At 48.5% G+C, this 19,830-nt stretch overlaps 1 protein-coding gene across 1 annotated transcript in view; it reads left to right on the top strand.

Annotated features, from left to right (window-relative positions):
- The first annotated feature begins 2,040 nt into the window (after positions 1-2,040).
- The window catches only part of LOC309517960 (hydroperoxide isomerase ALOXE3-like), a 35,026-nt gene continuing 17,236 nt past the window's right edge, over positions 2,041-19,830 (top strand). Inside the window, exons 1-6 of the mRNA XM_082197665.1 lie at positions 2,041-2,404; positions 7,735-7,939; positions 9,601-9,685; positions 10,201-10,323; positions 14,535-14,638; positions 17,784-17,956. Of these exons, the coding sequence (XP_082053791.1) occupies positions 2,258-2,404; positions 7,735-7,939; positions 9,601-9,685; positions 10,201-10,323; positions 14,535-14,638; positions 17,784-17,956 (837 nt within the window). The 5' untranslated portion in view covers positions 2,041-2,257. The remainder of the gene's footprint in view (positions 2,405-7,734; positions 7,940-9,600; positions 9,686-10,200; positions 10,324-14,534; positions 14,639-17,783; positions 17,957-19,830) is intronic.

Below are 19,830 nucleotides of genomic sequence, written 5' to 3'. Positions count from 1 at the left end.
AGTGCGGCTTTCTCCCGACTGAAGTGCAGAGTGTTTGAGGACCGGGACATTCGCAGGGAAACCAAAATGCTCGTTTTCAAAGCTATTGTACTACCAACCTTCCTGTACGCTTGTGAAACATGGACCACTCATAAACACCATCTCTAACTCCTCGAAAGATTCCATCAACGGCATCTCTGAAAATTTTTACACATCACTTGGGAAGACAGGCAAACAAATGTTAGTGTAGTGGAAGAAGCAAAGATCACCAGTGTCGAAGCGATGATTCTTCAACATCAACTTTGCTGGACTGATCATGTTGTGCGGATGCCTGATGATCGTCTTCCAAAGCAACTAATCTATTCCAAACTTTAAAATGGAAAGCGTAATGCTGGTGGTCAACAAAAGAGGTTTAAAGACTGTTTCAATGCAAATCTTTAAAAATGTAGTATAAACACTGGCAATTGGGAAACACTTGCCTGCGAGTGCTCCAGTTGGAGAACAGCCTTGACCAAAGGTTGCCAAATCCACACCGTGATCAACTCCTGCCCGGAAACCAATGCCCCCACTGTGGAAGGATGTGTGGATCCAGAATTGGCCTCCACGGTCACTTACGGACTCATTGTTAAAACCGTGTTTATGGAAGACAATCTTACTCGGCTACAAGTGATCGCCAAAGAAGAAGACTAACCACAACGGCTACATTCTCCCTCCATTGTCAGAAGCAGTAAATTGGGCATTATCGGGATTTCAAAGGCAGAATTGATGTCGGGGGGGGGGGGATTTCCGGAAGGCAATGCCCTGATCTTAGGCAAGTCAATCGAAAAATCGTGTTTTGGGGGTGCTCTGTCTTAAGAAAAGCTCAACAACTTTCGGGTCTTCCTGAAAACAGATCTACAGGTTGGGTAGTTTCCTAAATAAAATCTCCTCTTAAAAAAAGCTCAACAGGGGTGTCCTGGTTTTTACTTTTTGAAACATGAATGTTATCGTTGTTGTTGTTTAGTCATTTAGTCGTGTCCGACTCTTTGTGACCCCCTGGACCAGAGCACGCCAGGCACTCCTGTCTTCCACTGCCTCCCGCAGTTTGGTCAGACTCATGCTAGTAGCTTCGAGAACACTGTCCCACCATCTCGTCCTCCGTCGTCCCCTTCTCCTTGTGCCCTCCATCTTTCCCAACATCAGGGAGTCTTCTCTTCTCATGAGGTGGCCAAAGTATTGGAGTCTCAGCTTCAGGATCTGTCCTTCCAGTGAGCACTCAGGGCTGATTTCCTTCAGAATGGAGAGGTTTGATCTTCTTGCAGTCCATGGGACTCTCAAGAGTCTCCTCCAGCACCAGAATTCAAAAGCATCCATTCTTCGGCGATCAGCTTTCTTGATGGTCCAGCTCTCACTTCACGGATCACTGCCTTGCCGTTGCGAAGGGGCTTGAATAACTCAGAGAAGCTATGAGCCATGCCGTGCAGGGCCACGCAAGATGGACAGGTCATAGTGGAGAGTTTTGACCAAACGTGATCCACCTGGAGCAGGAACCGGCAAGCCACTCCAGTATCCCTGCCAAGAAAACCCCATGGACAAAGACAACCCTAGGATAGCCATCTTCAAATATCAAATTGCAAGAAAAGAGATTCAGACTAAATATTAGGAGGAACTTCTCTGATGGTAGGAGCTGTTCGATAGTGGAGCGGACTCTCTGGTGAGGTGGCGAATTCTCCTCTATGGGAGTTTTCGAAACAAAGTTTGGGTTGCTGTTTGTAGGGGGTCGTACGAGATGACATTTGACGGCACCTTCCAACTTTACAGTTCTGTTACAGCAACAGCGACAATCATGTGAAAATGTATTGCACTATTCATTTTGCTCTTGCTGCGCTCATCTAAGCCAGCAAGTTTCATGCAACAAGTTCCTTGTGTGTGTTTGCAGGGATGTGAGGGAGTGCGCAATGAGGCAGAAAGTTACGAAACAGTTACACAATCAGCCGGTGCGTTGGTCTTTCTGCATTTCGTTCTGGGAGCAAATCTCTCTTATTGTCGCCACCGAGCCCAGAAGTGGTCACAGCAGAACTTTTGCAGCCGAGACCCGGGGAATCTGAGCCACACCCTTCCCATCGCAGCAGCTTCTGCCTGTGGCCTAAACCGCTCTGGAGGAGGGTTGAGAGAGGAGGCGGGGTATTTGTGGGTGCAACAGCCCTCGAGGAGGAGCAGGCAAGGCTGTTCATACCTGCCTCGGCACCGGCACCGCACAAACCCCGTGCAATCGGAGCCTCGTCTCGCCTCTTCCCAAATGGCTGCTTACAAGGTCCAGGTGGCCACCGGAGACATCCTGTTGGCTGGCACCTACAGCAGCGTCTCCATCACTCTGGTGGGGGCTCGCGGGGAGAGCTCCAAGCATCGCCTGGACCACCAGGGCAGAGATTTTGTCCGTGGGGCTGTGAGTACAAAGAACGAAGAGGATCAGGGCTGGGGGGGGGGCTAAGGTGGCAAACTGGGCGTCCTCTCAGGGCTGGGGGCATCTCAGGTGAACGCTCCTCACTGCCCGTGGGGCGGGGTAAATGGGCAAGTGGTTGCTTCTTGTTTTGGGGTGACATGTGCTGTCGCTTCTAGGTCTCAACGGGAGAAGGTTGTAGGAAAGAAACTGCAAACGCCATGCTTGGGGGAGACTTGGCCAAAGTGTCATTTGGTGGAGGGAGTGTGATGTCAAACTGTTGGGGAGTCGCGGCGCCTGCTGGGGCTGCCGTGACCGATATGGGAGAGACATGTTTTGTTGCAGCTGGGGCAGGCGAAGGCATCCGGTTTCTTCTCTCGGCACTTTGCCCAGAGGTCATTCCTCTCCCAGTCACCGCTGTGGGTGTACAACCTGGCTGGTTGTCTCCTGTCGGTTGACTGAAGGGGATGCCCACACGGTGGGGGGTGATGTGGCCAGGCTCCAGGGCCCGTTTGCAGACGTCTTTGTAACACGGAGTTGGTCTGCCAAGGGGCCTGGGGCCTGAAGCCAGATCCCTGCAGTCTCACCAGCACCAGTAAACGTAGCAAGCAGTGGAAGTTTCTCTCTCTCTCCCTTCCTTCCTCTCTCTCCCTCCCTCCCTCCCTCCCTCCTTCTCTCCCTCTCTCTCCCTCCCTCCCTCTCTCCCTTCCTCCCTCTCTCCCTCCCTCCCTCCCGCTCCCTCCCTCCCTCCTTCTCTCCCTCTCTCTCTCTCCCCCTCCCTCCCCTCCCTCCCTCCCTCCCTCTCTCTCTCCCTCCCTCCCTTTCTCCCTCCCTCCCTCTCTCTCTCTCCCTCCCTCCTTCCCTCCCTCCCTCTCGCTCTTTCTCTCGCCCTCCCTCCTTCCCTTCCTTCCTTCCTCCCTCTCCCTCTCTCCCTCCCTCCCCCTCTCTCCCTCCCTCCCTTTCTCTCTCCCTCCCTTTCTCCCTCCCTCTCTCTCTCCCTCCCTCCCTCTTTCCCTCCCTCTCTCCCTCCCTCCCTCTCTTTCTCTCCCCCTCCCTCCCTCCCTTCCTTCCTCCCTCTCCCCCTCTCCCTCCCTCTTTCTCTCCCCCTCCCTCCCTCCTTCTCCCTCCCTCCTTCCCTCCCTCTCTCTCTCTTTTTCTCCCCCCTCCCTCCCTCCCTCTCTCAACCACCCTTCCTCCCTCCCTCCTTTCCTTCCTCCCTTTCTTCCTCCCTCTCCCTCTCTTCCTCCCTCCCTCCCTCTCTTGCCCTCCCTCCCTCTTCTTCCTCCCTCCCTCCCTCCCTCCCTTCCTTCCTCCATCTCTCTCTCGCACTCACTCACTTTTTGCTAGGATCAACTGACGTGCAGCACTGGCCAAGCCTCAAACCACCCAAACATCTTTAATTTTCCCATGATGTTTCTGACTCCGCCTTCATTGGCTCCCAGTACGTTTCCGAGCACACTTCAAAGTGTTGGTGCTGACCTTGAAAGCCCTAAACAGCTCAGGATACCTGAAGGAGCGTCTCCACCCCATCATTCAGCCCAGTTCTGAGGGCCTTCTGGCGGTTCCCTCACTGCGAGAAGTGAGGTTAACAGGGAACCAAGCAGAGGGCCTTCTTGGTGGTGGCCCCCGCCCTGTGGAACGCCCTCCCATCAGATGTCAAGGAAATAAACTACTATCTAACGTCTAGAAGACATCTGAAGGCAGCCCTGTTTAGGGACGTTTTATTGTACTGTTAATCTTTTGTTGGAAGCCGCCCAGAGTGGCTGGGGGAACCCAGTCAGATGGGCAGGATATAAATAAAAAATTATTATTATTATTATTATTATTATTATTATTATTATTATTATTACAACTATTTCAGGACTGCCAGGCATTTTGGGGGAAAGAAAATGGCCACTGGCCACAGCCTGAGTCAGCTTCTTTGTTTCATAGCAGGATTGCCATTCTAGTACTGTAATAATTTTAAAAGAGAAAAGGACCAGTCTTGGCCCTGATGGAGCTTCCTGGGTCTCATAGATGCCCAGCATTGCACAGACTGTTCCTGCTGCCGCTACCACACCTGGCAAGTTAACTTCTAGATTTGGCAATTAACATTATTGGCTGAAGTTGTGTCTGCAAGACTTAACAGCGCCCCTTTTGATGCAAGAATGTAAAAGCCCGGGGCACAACTTTCAAAAACTGGGGAGGGAGGGGGGGCTAAATAAAAAATAACACCATCAGAAGAGCTCAGCTGTTTTATCTCAGGAGCCTAGTCCAGACTCCTGTTCTCACAAGATGCCCCTCAAGGGAAGCCACAAACAGGTCCTGAGTGCGAGAACACTCTGCCTTATAATTATAATAATAATTTTTATGCCTTACCCTCCTTCGCAATGAAGTCTTTGCCACAACACCTGCACACCCTGCCCTCCTTGACCTCCTGCCACTGAGCCTAAAATGCCACACACTTATCAAGTATTAAGTCCTTCTTTCTCCCTGATTCCCTCGCTGTTTCCCCCTCCTCTGCCAACTCACCGGTATTAAATGTGAGGTTGTAAGCTCTGAGGGAGCGGGGACCCCACCGTTTGCTCCTTGTAAAAAGCCAGGCACATTGACCTTGTGGGACATTGAGCTCAGGAGTAAACCCTATAATAATAATAATAATAATAATAATAATAATAATAATAATAATAATAATAATTTACTATTTGTACCCCGTCCATCTGGCTGGGCTTCCCCAGCCACTCTGGGTGGCTTCCAACAAAGATTAAAATACATTAAAATGTCACACATTAAAAACTTCCCTGAACAGGGCTGCCTTCAGATGTCTTCTAAACGTCAGATGGTTGTTTATTTCCTTGACATCTGATGGGGGGGGCGTTCCACAGGGTGGGCGCCACCACCGAGAAGGCCCTCTGCCTGGTTCCCTGTAGCTTTGCTTCCCGCAATGAGGGAACCGCCAGAAGGCCCTCGGCGCTGGACCTCAGTGTCCGGGCAGAATGATGGGGGTGGAGACACTCCTTCAGGTCTACTGGGCCTTTGAGGGCTTTCAAGGTCAGCACCAAGACTTTGAATTGTGCTCGGAAATGTACTGGGAGCCAATGTAGGTCTTTCAAGACCGGTGTTATGTGGTCTCGGCGGCCGCTCCCAGTCACCAGTCTAGCTGCCGCATTCTGGATTGTCGTTTCCATGTCATCTTCAAAGGCAGCCCCACACAGAGCACACTGCAGCAGTCCAAGCGAGAGATAACCAGAGCATGTGCCACTCTGGCGAGACTGTCTGCGGGCAGATAGGGTCTCATCCTGCGTATCAGATGGAGTGGTAGACAGTTGCCCTGGACACAGAACTGACCTGCGCCTCCATGGACAGCAGTGAGTCCAAAATGACTCCCAGGCTGCGCACCTGGACCTTCAGGGGCACAGTTGCCCCATTCAGGACCAGGGAATCCCCCACACCAACCCGCTCCCTGTCCCCCAAAACAGTACTTCTGTCTTGTCAGGATTCAACCTCAATCCATTAGCCGCCATCCATCCTCCAACCGCCTCCAGACACTCACACAGGACCTTCACCGCCTTCACTGGTTCCATTTTGAAAGAGAGGTAGAGCTACCCAACTCTCTCTCTCTCCAGAACCCCTAAAGATTTTCCTTGGGTGGTTATTAGACTGGGAGAGGGTGCTGCAGAAATGGGTGGTCTTTTGTGACTTCTAGGCCACCAACGGGTAACTCAGCTTATGCATGCGTGGGCTGTAAGAAAATAAGAAGACGAAAATAAGTAAGAGAATGGATCAGGCCAAAGGCCATCTTGGCCAGCATCCAACCAGCAAGCAGGATCCGAGCATGAGAGCAAAACTCTCCCCGCTTGTGGTTTCTGGCAACTGGTCTTTCGAAACTTCGCTGCAGCAGAGCCCAGCCATCGTGGCCAGTAGCCATCGGCAGCTCTCTCCTCCTCCATGAATTTGCCTCATCCTCTTTTCAAGCCATCTAGGCTGGTGGCAGGGAGTTCCACAGTCGACGTGGGCGGAGGAGGACTTCATCTGCCCCAAATCTTCCGACTACAAATTCAGTGGCCTCGTTTGCAAGGGCTGGCCTACATAGCGTAAGGAAGAGCTGTTGACCAATTTTCGTCCTCACGAGTCCTTTCCCAAATGGGCAGGGATGCTCTTTGCTCTAGATTACAGTCAAGGGTATTTGCCACAAGGCCAGGAGGAGGAGGAGGAGACACAGAAGATCCCAGGAAGAGATAAATTAGCTGGCTTGGAGATGTACGCAGGATCTGGTCCAAGACATTCTGGCACCTGAGGAGAACCAGGGAACAGTGTCCCCCCCCCCCAATTTAGTGGGATGGAGGTGATGGTGTGGAAGGAATTCTGCTTCCACTGAAAAACTAAGTACAAAACCAGATTTTTAAACACAATTCCAGTACACACTACTCCAGGGGTCAGCAAACTTTTTCAGCAGGGGGCCGGTCCACTGTCCCTCAGACCTTGTGGGGGGTCGGACTGTATTTTTTTTTGGGGGGGGGGGAATGAACGAATTCCTATGCTCCACAAATAACCCAGAGATGCATTTTAAATAAAAGGACACATTCTACTTATGTAAAAACACACTGATTACGGGACCGTCCGCAGGCCGGATTTAGAAGGCGATTGGGCCGGATCCGGCCCCCGGGCCTTCGTTTGCCTACCCATGCACTACTCTGTAGCCCCCACACAATGAAATGTGGCGTTTTGGGCCCTTAGTGGCCCACCAGGTTTATTTGTTTAACTTGTATACTTCAACACAGTTTAAGGGAGATGTTGACAACTTGGGACAGATCAAGGTAGTCAAGGGCCTAGGAACCAAGCAGGAAAGAAAGGATTTGCTCATTCATTCGATTTAGCCAAATTCCTGCTTTCCAAAACCAGTACAGTGGTACCTCGGTTTTCGAGCGCCTTGGAAGCTGAACGTTTCTGTTTTCGAACGCCGAAAACCCAGAAGTAATTGCTTCCGTTTTCGAACGTGCCTCAGCAGTCGAACAGCTTCCACGGCGTGTTGTTTTTTATTTTTCCAATTAAACTTGCAGGCTGCCCTTTGCCCCTCAGTTTTCAAACGTTTCGGAAGTCGAACGGTCTCCCGGAACGGACTGCGTTCGAGAACCGAGGTACCACTGTAGCTGAGAGACCTTAGGAAAAGCTACCTTTAGCTCCCTCTCCTCTCTCCTGTAATCTGAGCTCTGCCTGAGTGGTGGCCCAAAGTTTTTGGCTGGGTGAAGGGGTGGTGGGAGAGGAATCTCTGTATTTTTCTTCTTCTTCTTTTGCAATCTAGTGCATTGCACTTCCAAAGCTCCCCTTCCAGACCAGGTTCTCCTTTGTGTGTCTAGGTGGATGACTACGAGGTGCCGTTCGAACAGGACTTGGGCCCCATCCACCTGATCCGCCTGCACAAGGAGCCGTACTTATTCTTCCCGACGGACAACTGGTTCTGCAATTTTGTCAGAGTGACGACCCCAAAGGGGGAGACGTACAACTTCCCTTCCTACCAGTGGCTGGAGGGCTCCTGTACCTTGACCCTGAGGGAGGGGGCAGGTACTGTTCCCATCTTTCCCTTCCCAGGGATTGGGGGGGTGGGTGTTCACCAAACCAAGCAGGCCCAAAGCTTTGTGGGTTTTCATTCTGCAGAAACTGTGACTGTTGCTTTTGTCTGCGCTGGTTTGGTAATGGTAACCAGAACTATAAAGGGACCCCTGACCATTAGGTTGCAGCACTCATCTCGCTTTATTGGCCAAGGGAGCCGGTGTACAGTTTCCGGGTCATGTGGCCAGCATGACTAAGCCGCTTCTGGCGAACCAGAGCAGCGCACGGAAATGCCGTTTACCTTCCCGCCGGATTGGTACCTATTTATCTACTTGCACTTTGAGGTGCTTTCGAACTGCTAGGTTGGGTAGGCTTGCTTAAACCCAAAGGCTTTGAGCAGGCACCAAGAGGAACAGAGCTGTGTGAATTTTGACAGAGTCCTAGGCTCAGTGGTTTAACTCACAGCGCCACCCGCGTCCCAACCAGAACTATAGCTAGCAGGCAAATTAGGGGCTCGATCCGGGATGGGAGACTATGTCAGTTTTGCTCGGTTTCTCATTTTTCAAGGCTTAAGCTCGGCCCCTCCACATTTCCACACCAGTTTGCAAGTTCAATCAAAAACGCAAGACCTCATGAAAACTCACGTTAATGTGAAATACTCCCTCTTTGCATATGGTTTGGCCTCGTACAGACATTTCCGCAACGCTGTTTTCCCTGACACGTGCATTTTCGGACACACTGCTTAACTGCATTGCTCAGAGAAGTGCAAATTTCGAAGGGCAGCTGCACATCAGTTTGTACTTAGGAAAGGGCAAATCACACAAAAAAATTGCTTTTATGTGCGAATGGGAATGAATTTCTTCCCAGGCTCGAGACATCTTGCTCTCTCTCGCTTTCTCTTGTGCACAAACACACATTCATAGAATTGTCATGGATTCATCCATGGAAAGTGTGTAATTGGAATGGTTATCTCTGGGCATGTAGTGAGGGCACATCATTCAGGAGTAACTACAGCATGTAGGGACGCGGGTGGCGCTGTGGGTTAAACCACAGAGCCTAGGACTTGCCGATCAGAAGGTCGGCGGTTCGAATCCCTGTGATGGGGTGAGCTCCTGTTGCTTGGTCCCTGCTCCTGCCAACCTAGCAGTTCGAAAGCACATCAAAGTGCAAGTAGATAAATAGGTACCACTCCGGCGGGAAGGTAAACGGCGTTTCCGTGCACTGCTCTGGTTCACCAGAAGCGGCTTAGTCATGCTGGCCACATGACCCGGAAGCTGTACGCCGGCTCCATCGGCCAGTAAAGCGAGATGAGTGCCACAACCCCAGAGTCGTCCGCGACTGGACCTAACGGTCAGGGGTCCCTTTACCTTTACATTTACAGCATGTTAGTGGCAGGGCTTTGCTAGCAAAGAGTATGGCCCATAGGCAAGCTTCTCTCCACCCAGTGGCGTAGCATGGGTTGTCAGCACCCGGGGCAAGGCAAGTAATTTGCGCCCCCTAACCCGTGGATTTGCACCCCCTAACCCTAACCCCCAGATGTTGCGCCTGGTGCGGCCGGCCCCCCCTGCACCCCCCATGCTACGCCACTGCCTCCACCTTCTCATATGGCTCATTAGATTAACTACCATTTACCTGGTCTCCTTTTCTCTCTCTCCCTATCTCCGTCCCTCCAGCCAAAACGGTTTCCGATGACAAAGGAAACCCCCAACTTGTGGAGCATCGCAAGGAAGAGCTAAAGAAACGGCAGGAATCCTATGGGTCAGTAAATCACATCCCTTTATGCTGAGGTGGGGGCAGGGAACCTCTGGCCCTCAGGAAACGCATGCGGCCCTCCAATGCCTCTCTTTATGGCTCCTAGAACTCTCTCTACAAGCCGTGACCTCTCTCCTACGTTGCATCCCTTACTGGCCCTGGAGTTCACCTCCCTTGAGAGCTTTTCCCTGGCAGGATTTATTGAGCCCATGATTGTTGTTTTTTAATCTACTGGATTCTCCACAGAAATGGTAATTGCTCCATAAATAAGATGGGATGGCATTTTGAGGCAGACGGTGTCGCGTGAGCGCCGCGGAAAGCTTGCACACGCTAACAGGACCAAGTCCACATTGAACTGCCACGCAGACTTGGAATCGTAGCATTAGCTCAGCAGGGCTAAAAGGCCATCGCAATATCCTGTGGCCATGAGTTCCATAGCTGACTTCTGAGCTGCTCAAAGATGGACTTCCTTCTGGGTGACCCCCCTCCCCCCTCCCCGGGCTGTTCTTTGTTTGCTGCAGCTGGAAGGAGTACGCCCCAGGTTGGCCGAGGTGCGTCGACGCGAAAAGCACGGATGATCTGGATTCCAATTCGAAGTACTTGTTCACCAAGTCCTCTGTCTTTGCCATGCGCACCGTCAAATCGTGAGTTGCTTTGGCCGTGGGGCTTGCTTGGATCGGGAGCAGGGGGTGGGATCCACAGCTCAATTTTATCATAATTTGGGAGAGAGAGGGAGAGAGAGAGGTGATTTCACTCTCAAATTTGTCAGAAGCCGGAAATTAAATTAAGATGGCGGACCGAAACATCACTTTTGTGTGGCATCATCCATTTTTTGGCATAGGTTCAGACGCCTCTCGAGATATTGTCTCTAAACTCAGCACGATAATTTCCAAAGTACGGTGGTGATCCTTGCAGTGGCGTAGCGTGGGTTGTCAGCGCCCGGGGCAAGGCAAGTAATTTGCGCCCCCTAACCCGTGGATTTGCGCCCCCTAACCTGTGGATTTGCGCCCCCCTAACCCTAACCCCCAGATGTTGCGCCTGGTGCGGCCGCCCCCCCCTGCACCCCCCACGCTACGCCACTGGATCCTTGTTGATGTTTTCGATGCTGGCGGCCATTTTGATTCAAGATGGCGGACAGAACCTTGACTTCGGCATGGCATCCCCCACTTTTTGCCTTGGTTCAGTGGCCTGTCGAGATATACCCACCAAACGTGGCATGAGGATTCTCAGGGCAGCCGTGGACATTTAGCTGCCGTGCGTCCTTTGGCGGAATAAACCGTGACGTTGACCTAACTTCACCCGATTTGAGGCGCGAGTGGTCCAAATTCACAAATTACGCTACCCATTTAAAAATACCGATATTCCTTGTTTTCTAAAGATCCGCGGGCAGTGTCAGGTGCTCCCCACTAGTTAAAAAAAAAAAAAGTAAGGGAAAAATGGGGACCAGAAACATGAAACCGATTTGTAGAACAGATTTCAGAGGTACATTGGTTCTCAAAATTAATCCGTCCCAGAAGTCTATTCCAAAACCAAAGTGTTCCAAAACCGAGGTGCGCTTTCCCATAGAAAGTAATGTAAAACGGATTAATCCGTTCCAGACTTTTAAAAACAACCCCTAAAACAGCAATTTAACATGAATTATATTATCTAACGAGACCACTGATCCATAAAATGAAAGCACTAATCAACGTACTGTACTATAAAATAAATAAGACAGTATTGTAGATGATAAAAATGAAAATTAATTTTTTTTCTTACCTGCACTGATGCTAGTCATTATTTGGATGGGGGGGGTGCTTTTATCCATTTCCGCAGCCACACAATCAATCAATCAATCAATCAATCAATCAGTCGCTGAACTGGGTTCCACACAGTCACAAAAACAAATGAACCGAAAAAGCCTCAAGAACAAAAACGCAAAGTAAATAGCAATCACAAAAGCGCCAAACTTAATCCGTTCCGGAAGTCCGTTTGACTTCCGAAATGTTCGAAAACCAAAGTGCAGCTTCTGATTGGTGCAGGCGCCCCAGAAACAATAGAGTGTACCTCAGGTTACATACGCTTCAGGTTACAGACTCCGCTAACCCAGAAATAGTGCTTCAGGTTAAGAACTTTGCTTCAGGATGAGAACAGAAATCGTGCAGCGGCGGCGCATTGGCAGCAGGAGGCCCCATTAGCTAAAGTGGTGCTTCAGGTTAAGAACAGTTTCAGGTTAAATACGGACCTCCGGAACGAATTAAGTACTTAACCCGAGGTACCACTGTAGCTGACAACCACATCGGACGTTCAACTTCTGAAAAACTTTCAAAAACCGGAACACTTACTTCCCGGTTTTCGGTGTTTGGGAACCAAGGCGTTTGAGAACCAAGGAACCGCTGTATTGCTGTTTGAGCTCCGGCCCATTGTGTGCTTTGATCACGCCAAGGCCTCTGAGCCTCTGAGCTGGTGTGGAGTTGGCAGCCTCTTTCCTACCGCCTCACCCCATCCCAAGCAAACAGGTGAACCATCCCGTTCCCCAGGAGTGCCACATTTCACAATTCCAAAGCACCTCCGCTTTTTCCAACCCACACTGCCCAGGCAGCCCTGCCTGAGAGCAGCGATGGCATCAGCGCCTCTTGCCCAACCTGTCCATCTGGGTCTGAGAGGCTTGGAATCGGAGACTCGGCTAAGCCACCTGCAGCTTTCTTCCTCCCACCTTTCAGGAAAGTTTCAGGGTTCACAGCGGCAAAACACCAAGAGGAATTCCTGCCCCCGTTCTCTGTGCCCCCTTCTCTCTCCTCATCATTTCCAACACTCTGGGCAGCGAGTTCGAGAGACCGGGCTGCTTTGAGGAGAGAAACACGATGCAGATGGGTAGTTTTAGACACCACAGACTTAAAGACCTGGTGGTGGTGTAGTGGTTAGAGCGCTGGCCTAGGACCTGGGGAGGGACCAGGGTTCAAATCCCCACTTGGCCGTGAATAATAATAATTTATTATTTGTACCCCGCGCATCTGGCTGGGTTTCCCCAGCCACTCTGGGCGGCTTCCAACAAAGATTCAAAATACATTAAAATGTCACACATTAAAACTTCCCTGAACAGGGCTGCCTTCAGATGTCTTCTAAATGTCAGATAGTTGTTTATCTCTTTGACATCTGGTGGGAGGGCGTTCCACAGGGCAGGTGCCACCACCGAGAAGGCCCTCTGCCTGGTTCCCTGTAACTTGGCTTCTCGCAGGGAGGGAACTGCCAGAAGGCCCTCGGAGCTGGACCTCAGTGTCTGGGCAGAACGATGGGAGTGGAGACGCTCCTTCAGGTCTACTGGGCCGAGGCCAAAACCAGTCACTGCCTCTCAGTCTACTGGGTGAAGCCTAACCTACCTCACAGCGTTGTTGTGGAGATTAAATGAGGAGTGGGAGGAGAACCATGTATACCGCCTTGAGATGGAGGAAAAGGTGGGGATATAATAATAATAATAATAATAATAATAATAATAATAATAATAATAATAATACCCCACCCATCTGGCTGGTTTCCCCATCCACTCTGGGTGGCTTCCAACAGAACACTAAAATACAATAGCCTTTTAAACATTAAAAGCTTCCCTGAACAGGGCTGCCTTCAGATGTCTTCTAAAAGTCTGGTAGTTGTTGTTCTCCTTGACATCTGGTGGGTGGGTGTTCCACAGGGCGGGTGCCACCACCGAGAAGGCCCTCTGCCTGGTTCCCTGTAACTTGGCTTCTCGCAGGGAGGGAACCGCCAGAAGGCCCTCGGAGCTGGACCTCAGTGTCCGGGCAGAACGATGGAGGTGGAGACGCTACTAATGCAATAGATAAATAAAGCCTCTAATATAATTGGGTTCATTTTTCTTCACCCCAGAAATAAGGGACAATATGATTTCTGCATTGGTGCATGAAAAAACGATGATGATTTTTAATAGCGAAAAATGCAGGCCTTTGGCTGATTACTGTTCTATAGACTTCTAAATGTGTTTGTGGGAGAAGGGTTGTTCTTTTGCTGCTTCTGGTTTCGCTATTTATTTATTTGTGCTTTTATCTTATATTTTTATCTTGTGAACCACTCCGAGATCTTTTGATAAATCAAATAAATAAATAAATAGGAATAAATAAATTTTATCATTAGATACAGGCAGGAAGACATCTTGCTAGCCGAACCCCACATATCAAACTTTCTGATGGTTCACGCTGGCATAACTGCCCACTGAGAGATGCCTATAAATAAGTCCCTTCCATTTCCACAGACATTTAATTATCCAGCTTTAAGGAAACCATCACAGATTTTCTGACCAATCAAATGCATGCCTGCGCCCTCCTGGCTTTGTTCAGTAACACCACCTGCTGGCGTTTCCTGGAAATTAAATAGGGCACGGCATGCAAGATGTGGTTGACTCATATGGAGAAAAGGTAAAGGTAAAGGGACCCCTGACCATTAGGTCCAGTCACGGACGACTCTGGGGTTGCGGCACTCATCTTGCTTTACTGGCCGAGGGAGCCGGCGTACAGCTTCCGGGTCATGTGGCCAGCATGACTAAGCCGCTTCTGGTGAACCAGAGCAGCGCACGGAAACACCATTTACCTTCCCGCTGGAGCGGTACCTATTTATCTACTTGCACTTTGACGTGCTTTCGAACTGCTAGGTTGGCAGGATCAGGGACCGAGCAACGGGAGCTCACCCCGTCGCGGGGATTCGAACCGCCAACCTTCTGATCGGCAAGTCCTAGGCTCTGTGGTTTAACCCACAGCGCCACCCGCGTCCCCGTATGGAGAAAAGCAGGGTTCAATTGTTGGAGAAAAGCAGGGTGCAATTGTTAGATTTCGAAGCTTTCCCCCTCACTGATTGTGCTCCTTCCCCTCAGGGAACTCGAGATGCGGCTGAAAGGCTTCAACAACCTGGCGGAGTCATGGAAGAACCTGGACGACATTCGCAGAGTCTTCTGGTTCATGAAAACACCTGTCACAGGTGGGTCTCCTCCCTGCCCTGAGCAGGAAAAAGCAGCTGGATCCAACCAAAAGTGGACAATAAATGACGCGCTTCTAATGCACTATTCTCCCTGGCCACCACTCCCGACACTCGCTGCCTAAGGATAATTTAACTCAAGGATTTAAATATGCGCGGCACTCCTTTTAAATATACAAGGTGTGACCGGAAAGTTCGGTGAATGGTCACAGAAATCGGGCAATGAGAAATATTTGAACATACAGTGGTACAGTGGTGCCCCGCAAGACGAATGCCTCGCAAGACGGAAAACTCCCTAGACGAAAGAGTTTTCCGTTTTGGAAGTACTTCGCAAAACGAATCTCCTATGGGCTTGCTGCGCAAGACGAAAATGTCTTGCGAGTTCCTGCGGGGTTTTTTTCCTTTCCCCCCTTTTTCTAAGCCGCTAAGCCGCTTATCAGCTGATCCGATCAGCAGATAAGCCGCTAAAAGCCGCTAATAGCGCTAATCCGCTAATCCTTCAATGGGCTTGCTTCGCAAGACGAAAAAACCGCTAGACGAAGAGAATGACAGAACGGATTCTTTTCATCTTGCAAGGCACCACTGTACGTTGGTTCTCAAACTTAATCCATTCCAGAAGTCCATTCCAAAACCAAAGCATTCCAAAACCAAGGCACACTTTCCCATAGAAAGTAATGCAAAACGGATTAATCTGTTCCAGACTTTTAAAAACAACCCCTAAAACAGCAATTTAACATGAATTTTACTATCTAACGAGACCATTGATACATAAAATGAAAGCAATAATTAATGCACTGTACTATAAAATAAATAAAACAGTATTGTAGATGATAAAAATTAAAATTAAAAAAAAAATCTTACCTGCACTGATGATAGTCATTGTTTGGATGGGGGTTTTTATCCATTTCTGCAGTCACTCACTCACTCACTCACTCAATCAATCAATCAATCAATCAATCAGTAGCTGAACTGGGATTCACACAGTCACAAAAACAAATTAACTGAAAAAGCATCAAAACAAAAATTGCAAAATAAATAGCAAAAAAAAGCACTAAATATAAGCTCCCCATGTCACCTTAGAACACTGCGATCAGAAACAGAAGGCTTGAATGACAATGGGGGGGACGCAAATTAGCAGCGCAACAGGAAACACAGGGGGATGCAAAACAGAGCATGTTCGGCTTCCAAAATAAGTTCAAAAACTGGAACACCTACTTCCGGTTTAGCAGCATTCGTGTTCCAAGTTTTGTGAACTAAGCTGTTCGAAAACCAAGGTACCAGTGTACAAACTTACAGGCCTTCAGAGTAGCCCCCTCTGACACAATGCACCGTTGACAACGTTCGTAGAACTGCTGGAAACATCTGGAGAAGTCCTCTATTCGTACTGCTTTCAGTTCTCTCGTCACAGGAGCTTGGATGTGTGAAATGTTGGGAAATCTGCGCCCTTTCAGTGCAGATTTCAGTTTTGGAAAAAGAAAGATATCTGGTGGGGGCAGATTGGGAGAATATGGAAGGTGGGACAACTCAGTAACCTCAGTAACGATTTCACACAGAATATGCAATTCTTCCGCCATTGTTCGGACGCACAAACGCCGATCCCACATCAATAAGTCACAAACTCTATCGACATTTGCGGAAACGCTTAAACCATGTTCGAGTTACAGCTTAATCTCCTTGCACAATTGTGAGCATTTTGTGGGTTTCCGATGCCAATTGTATGTTCAAATATTTCTCTCTGTCCGGTTTCTGTGACCGTTCACCGAACCTTCCGGTCACGCATTGTACATTGTTGTTTAGTCGTTTAGTCGTGTCCGACTCTTCGTGACCCGCTGGACCAGAGCACGCCAGGCACTCCTGTCTTCCACTGCCTCCCGCAGTTTGGTCAGACTCATGTTTGTAGCTTCGAGAACACTGTCCCACCATCTCGTCCTCCGTCATCCCCTTCTCCTTGTGCCCTCCATCTTTCCCAACATCAGGGTCTTTTCCAGGGAGTCTTCTCTTCTCATGAGGTGGCCAAAGTCTTGGAGCCTCAGCTTCAGGATCTGTCCTTCCAGTGAGCACTCAGGGCTGATTTCCCTCAGAATGGAGAGGTTTGATCTTCTTGCAGTCCATGGGACTCTCAAGAGTCTCCTCCAGCACCAGAATTCAAAAGCATCCATTCTTCGGCGATCAGCCTTCTTTATGGTCCAGCTCTCACTTCCATACATCACTATTGGGAAAACCATAGCTTTTACTATACGGAACTTTGTTGACAAGGCGATGTCTCTATGTACGTACATTCCTTTAAATAAATAAAAAAGGAACAGAGGCTGAGATTGCATGAAAAGTCCTGGTAGATCAGGGCAAAAGCCTAGCTATGCCCTCATCCTGTACCCGCAGTGGCCTCTCAGAAGTCCCCAGGCAAGTGGCGTGAGGTAATAGCCCTCTCCTGCTGTCGTTTCCCAGAAGCTGTTATGGAAAGGTAGACTGGGTCTAAAGAGGGAGGTTCTATTTAGCCATAATGACTAATAGCCATTGGCAGACCCCCCTCCTCCCTGAATTGTCTAATCCTTTAAAGTTGTCTAACCGGCTGCTAATAATAATAAGAATAATAATAGGAATAATAATAGGAATAATAATAATAATAATAATAATAATAATAATAATAATAATAATAATAAATTTTATTTATACCCCGCCCTCCCCACACAGAGCAGGGCTCAGGGCACCTAACAACAGTAAAATTACAGTAAAAACATAATGGGGGGGGGACCAATTTAAAATACAGGTTAAAATGCAATTTAAAATGCAGCCTCATTTTTAAAAAAGCCCATAGATCAAAACCATAAGGGGAGGGAAACATAAGGGTCAGACTGAGTCCAAACCAAAGGCCAGGCGGAACAGCTCCGTCTTGCAGGCCCTGCGGAAAGATGTCAAGTCCCGCAGGGCCCTGGTCTCTTGGGACAGAGCGTTCCACCAAGTTGGGGCCAGTACTGAAAAGGCCCTGGTCCTAGTTGAGACCAATCTAGCCACCTTGTGACCTCCAAGATGTTGTCATTTGTGGACTTTAAGGTCCTCCATGGGGCATACCAGGTAGGATTTTTAAAAATTACGTTAAGCAGTATACAAATTAGATAATCAATAATCAATACTTTTTACTCTGCCTCAGAGTACGTCACAGAGCACTGGATGGACGATGACTTCTTTGGCTACCAGTATCTGAACGGTGTGAATCCGGTCGTGATCAAGAAATGCCCCGCGATCCCTGATAACTTTCCAGTGACCCCAGAGATGGTGGCTGGGAGCCTGGGAAAATCGACCAGCCTCCAGGAGGAGCTGAAGGTAAACCCTCGTATTTGATCATCGCAAGAGACCACCTGCCCCCTGCAAAATGGTGGATGGAAGTTTGGATCTGGAAGAGCTGTGTTCAAGTCCTGCCTTTTCGCTGTGCGGCCTTGAGCAAGCCTTTTGGGCTCAGTTTTCCCTGGTGTAAGACCGAAATAACAGTGACCTCAGCAAGATTGCTCATTTGGTAGAGGATAATAATAATAATAATAATAATAATAATAATAATAATAATTTATGCCCCGCCCTTCCCGGTTCAGAAAACCGGGCTCAACAAATTTAAAAGACTTAATTGATGCAACGAAAAACAGCATAAAATGCAGTATAAAACATGAGTAACAATAAATTCAGAATTCAAAAATCAATTTGGGGGGAAATCCACCCAATAAACATTAGATGATCACCAGGGCTAGCTGGCTAAATTAGTCCTATTTGGGCCAGTGAGGAGACCAGGGGAGAATTAGCTGTGGGATCCCAGAGCAGGTAATTTTCATAAAAAGGGGAGGGAAGGAAGGCTCTTAATCTCTGGGTCACGGGTTCAAGAGCTACGCTGGGTGGAATGTTCTTTCATATGTGATGGACCTGTAAAAGGGTAAAAGAGTACTGGGATATAATCCATAGTGAACTGAAAAAAAATGTTTAAAAATACAACCAGAGAGTCCTTTTTGTTGGGGATAATTCAGATGGAAATTCCCAGGTGTAAAAAGGGTTATTTATATGTATGCCACTACTGGGGCCCATGTTTTGTTAGCCCAAAAATGGAAAAGGAGCAAGATCCCAACTAAAGAAGAATAACAATTTAAGCTGATGAAATATGCGCAGCTTGCAGACTTAACATATAGAATAAGAGAACAAGAAGAAGATTGGAAAATGTTTATCGAATACATGGGGGGGATTGTGTACATGTGGAAACGCTGGCAGCATTAAGATAAATTCAACAGTGTAAATAAGTTTTGATGGCTGGAATAATGGAATACTGAGCGGTTTAGTTTTTGTAAAATATGCAGGGATTTATGATATGCAAAATGAACCGTGGAAAGAGAAGGAGGGAAGTCATTGGTATTTTAAGGATGTTTCCATGAGTATTCTAAACTGTAAAACAGAAAAATTAATAAAAATTATATACTGTATTTTTTCGTGTATAAGGCTAGGTTTCCCCCCTTAAAATAATGTCAAAAATTAGGGGGCGTCTTATACACAGATACATCTCTTCCCCCCATTTTCTTAAATCTGAGTCCCCCAAAATAAGGGGCGTCTTATACATGGGGGCGTCTTATAGATGGAAAAATACGGTATATACCCATGCTGGGCAAAAAGATTCCTGCTTTGATGGGGGTTGGACTAGATGACCATAAGGGTCCCTTCCAATTCTATGATTCTGCCTACGGTTGGGGGGAGGATGCAACACAAATGTTTTCACTATAACAGCTAGCTGTAGGATTGTGAAATATACTCGGAGTCAAGAGTGGATTTCATGCTCTTTATTCAGCTCACAGTGGTGAGGAGGAATGGAAGTTCCCCCAAAGTATCTGCTTTATATACATTATTTACACAATGGGTTGCACGTGATTGGCTAATTCCGGAATTCTCCTGTAGGCCAATCAGGTTGTGGATTCACTTCCACCTGGAGCTGGATTGGGTGGCTCCTGCAGACCAATCATACTGCTGCATTGTTCTAGGGCCAATCAGACTGCTGCATTCTGAATCCTATTTTTCCAGGACCAATCAGACTGCTGCATTCTGAATCCTATTGTTCTAGGACCAATCAGACTGCTGCATTCTGAATCCTATTGTTCTAGGACCAATCAGACTGCTGCATTCTGAATCCCATTGTTCTAGGACCAATCAGACTGCTGCATTCTGAATCCTAT

Source organism: Podarcis vaucheri, assembly GCF_965113315.1.
Source record: "Podarcis vaucheri genome assembly, chromosome: 13".
Lineage (NCBI taxonomy): Eukaryota > Metazoa > Chordata > Lepidosauria > Squamata > Lacertidae > Podarcis > Podarcis vaucheri.
Note: the sequence above shows the minus strand (reverse complement) of the source record. Positions and strands in the feature narration are given on the sequence as shown.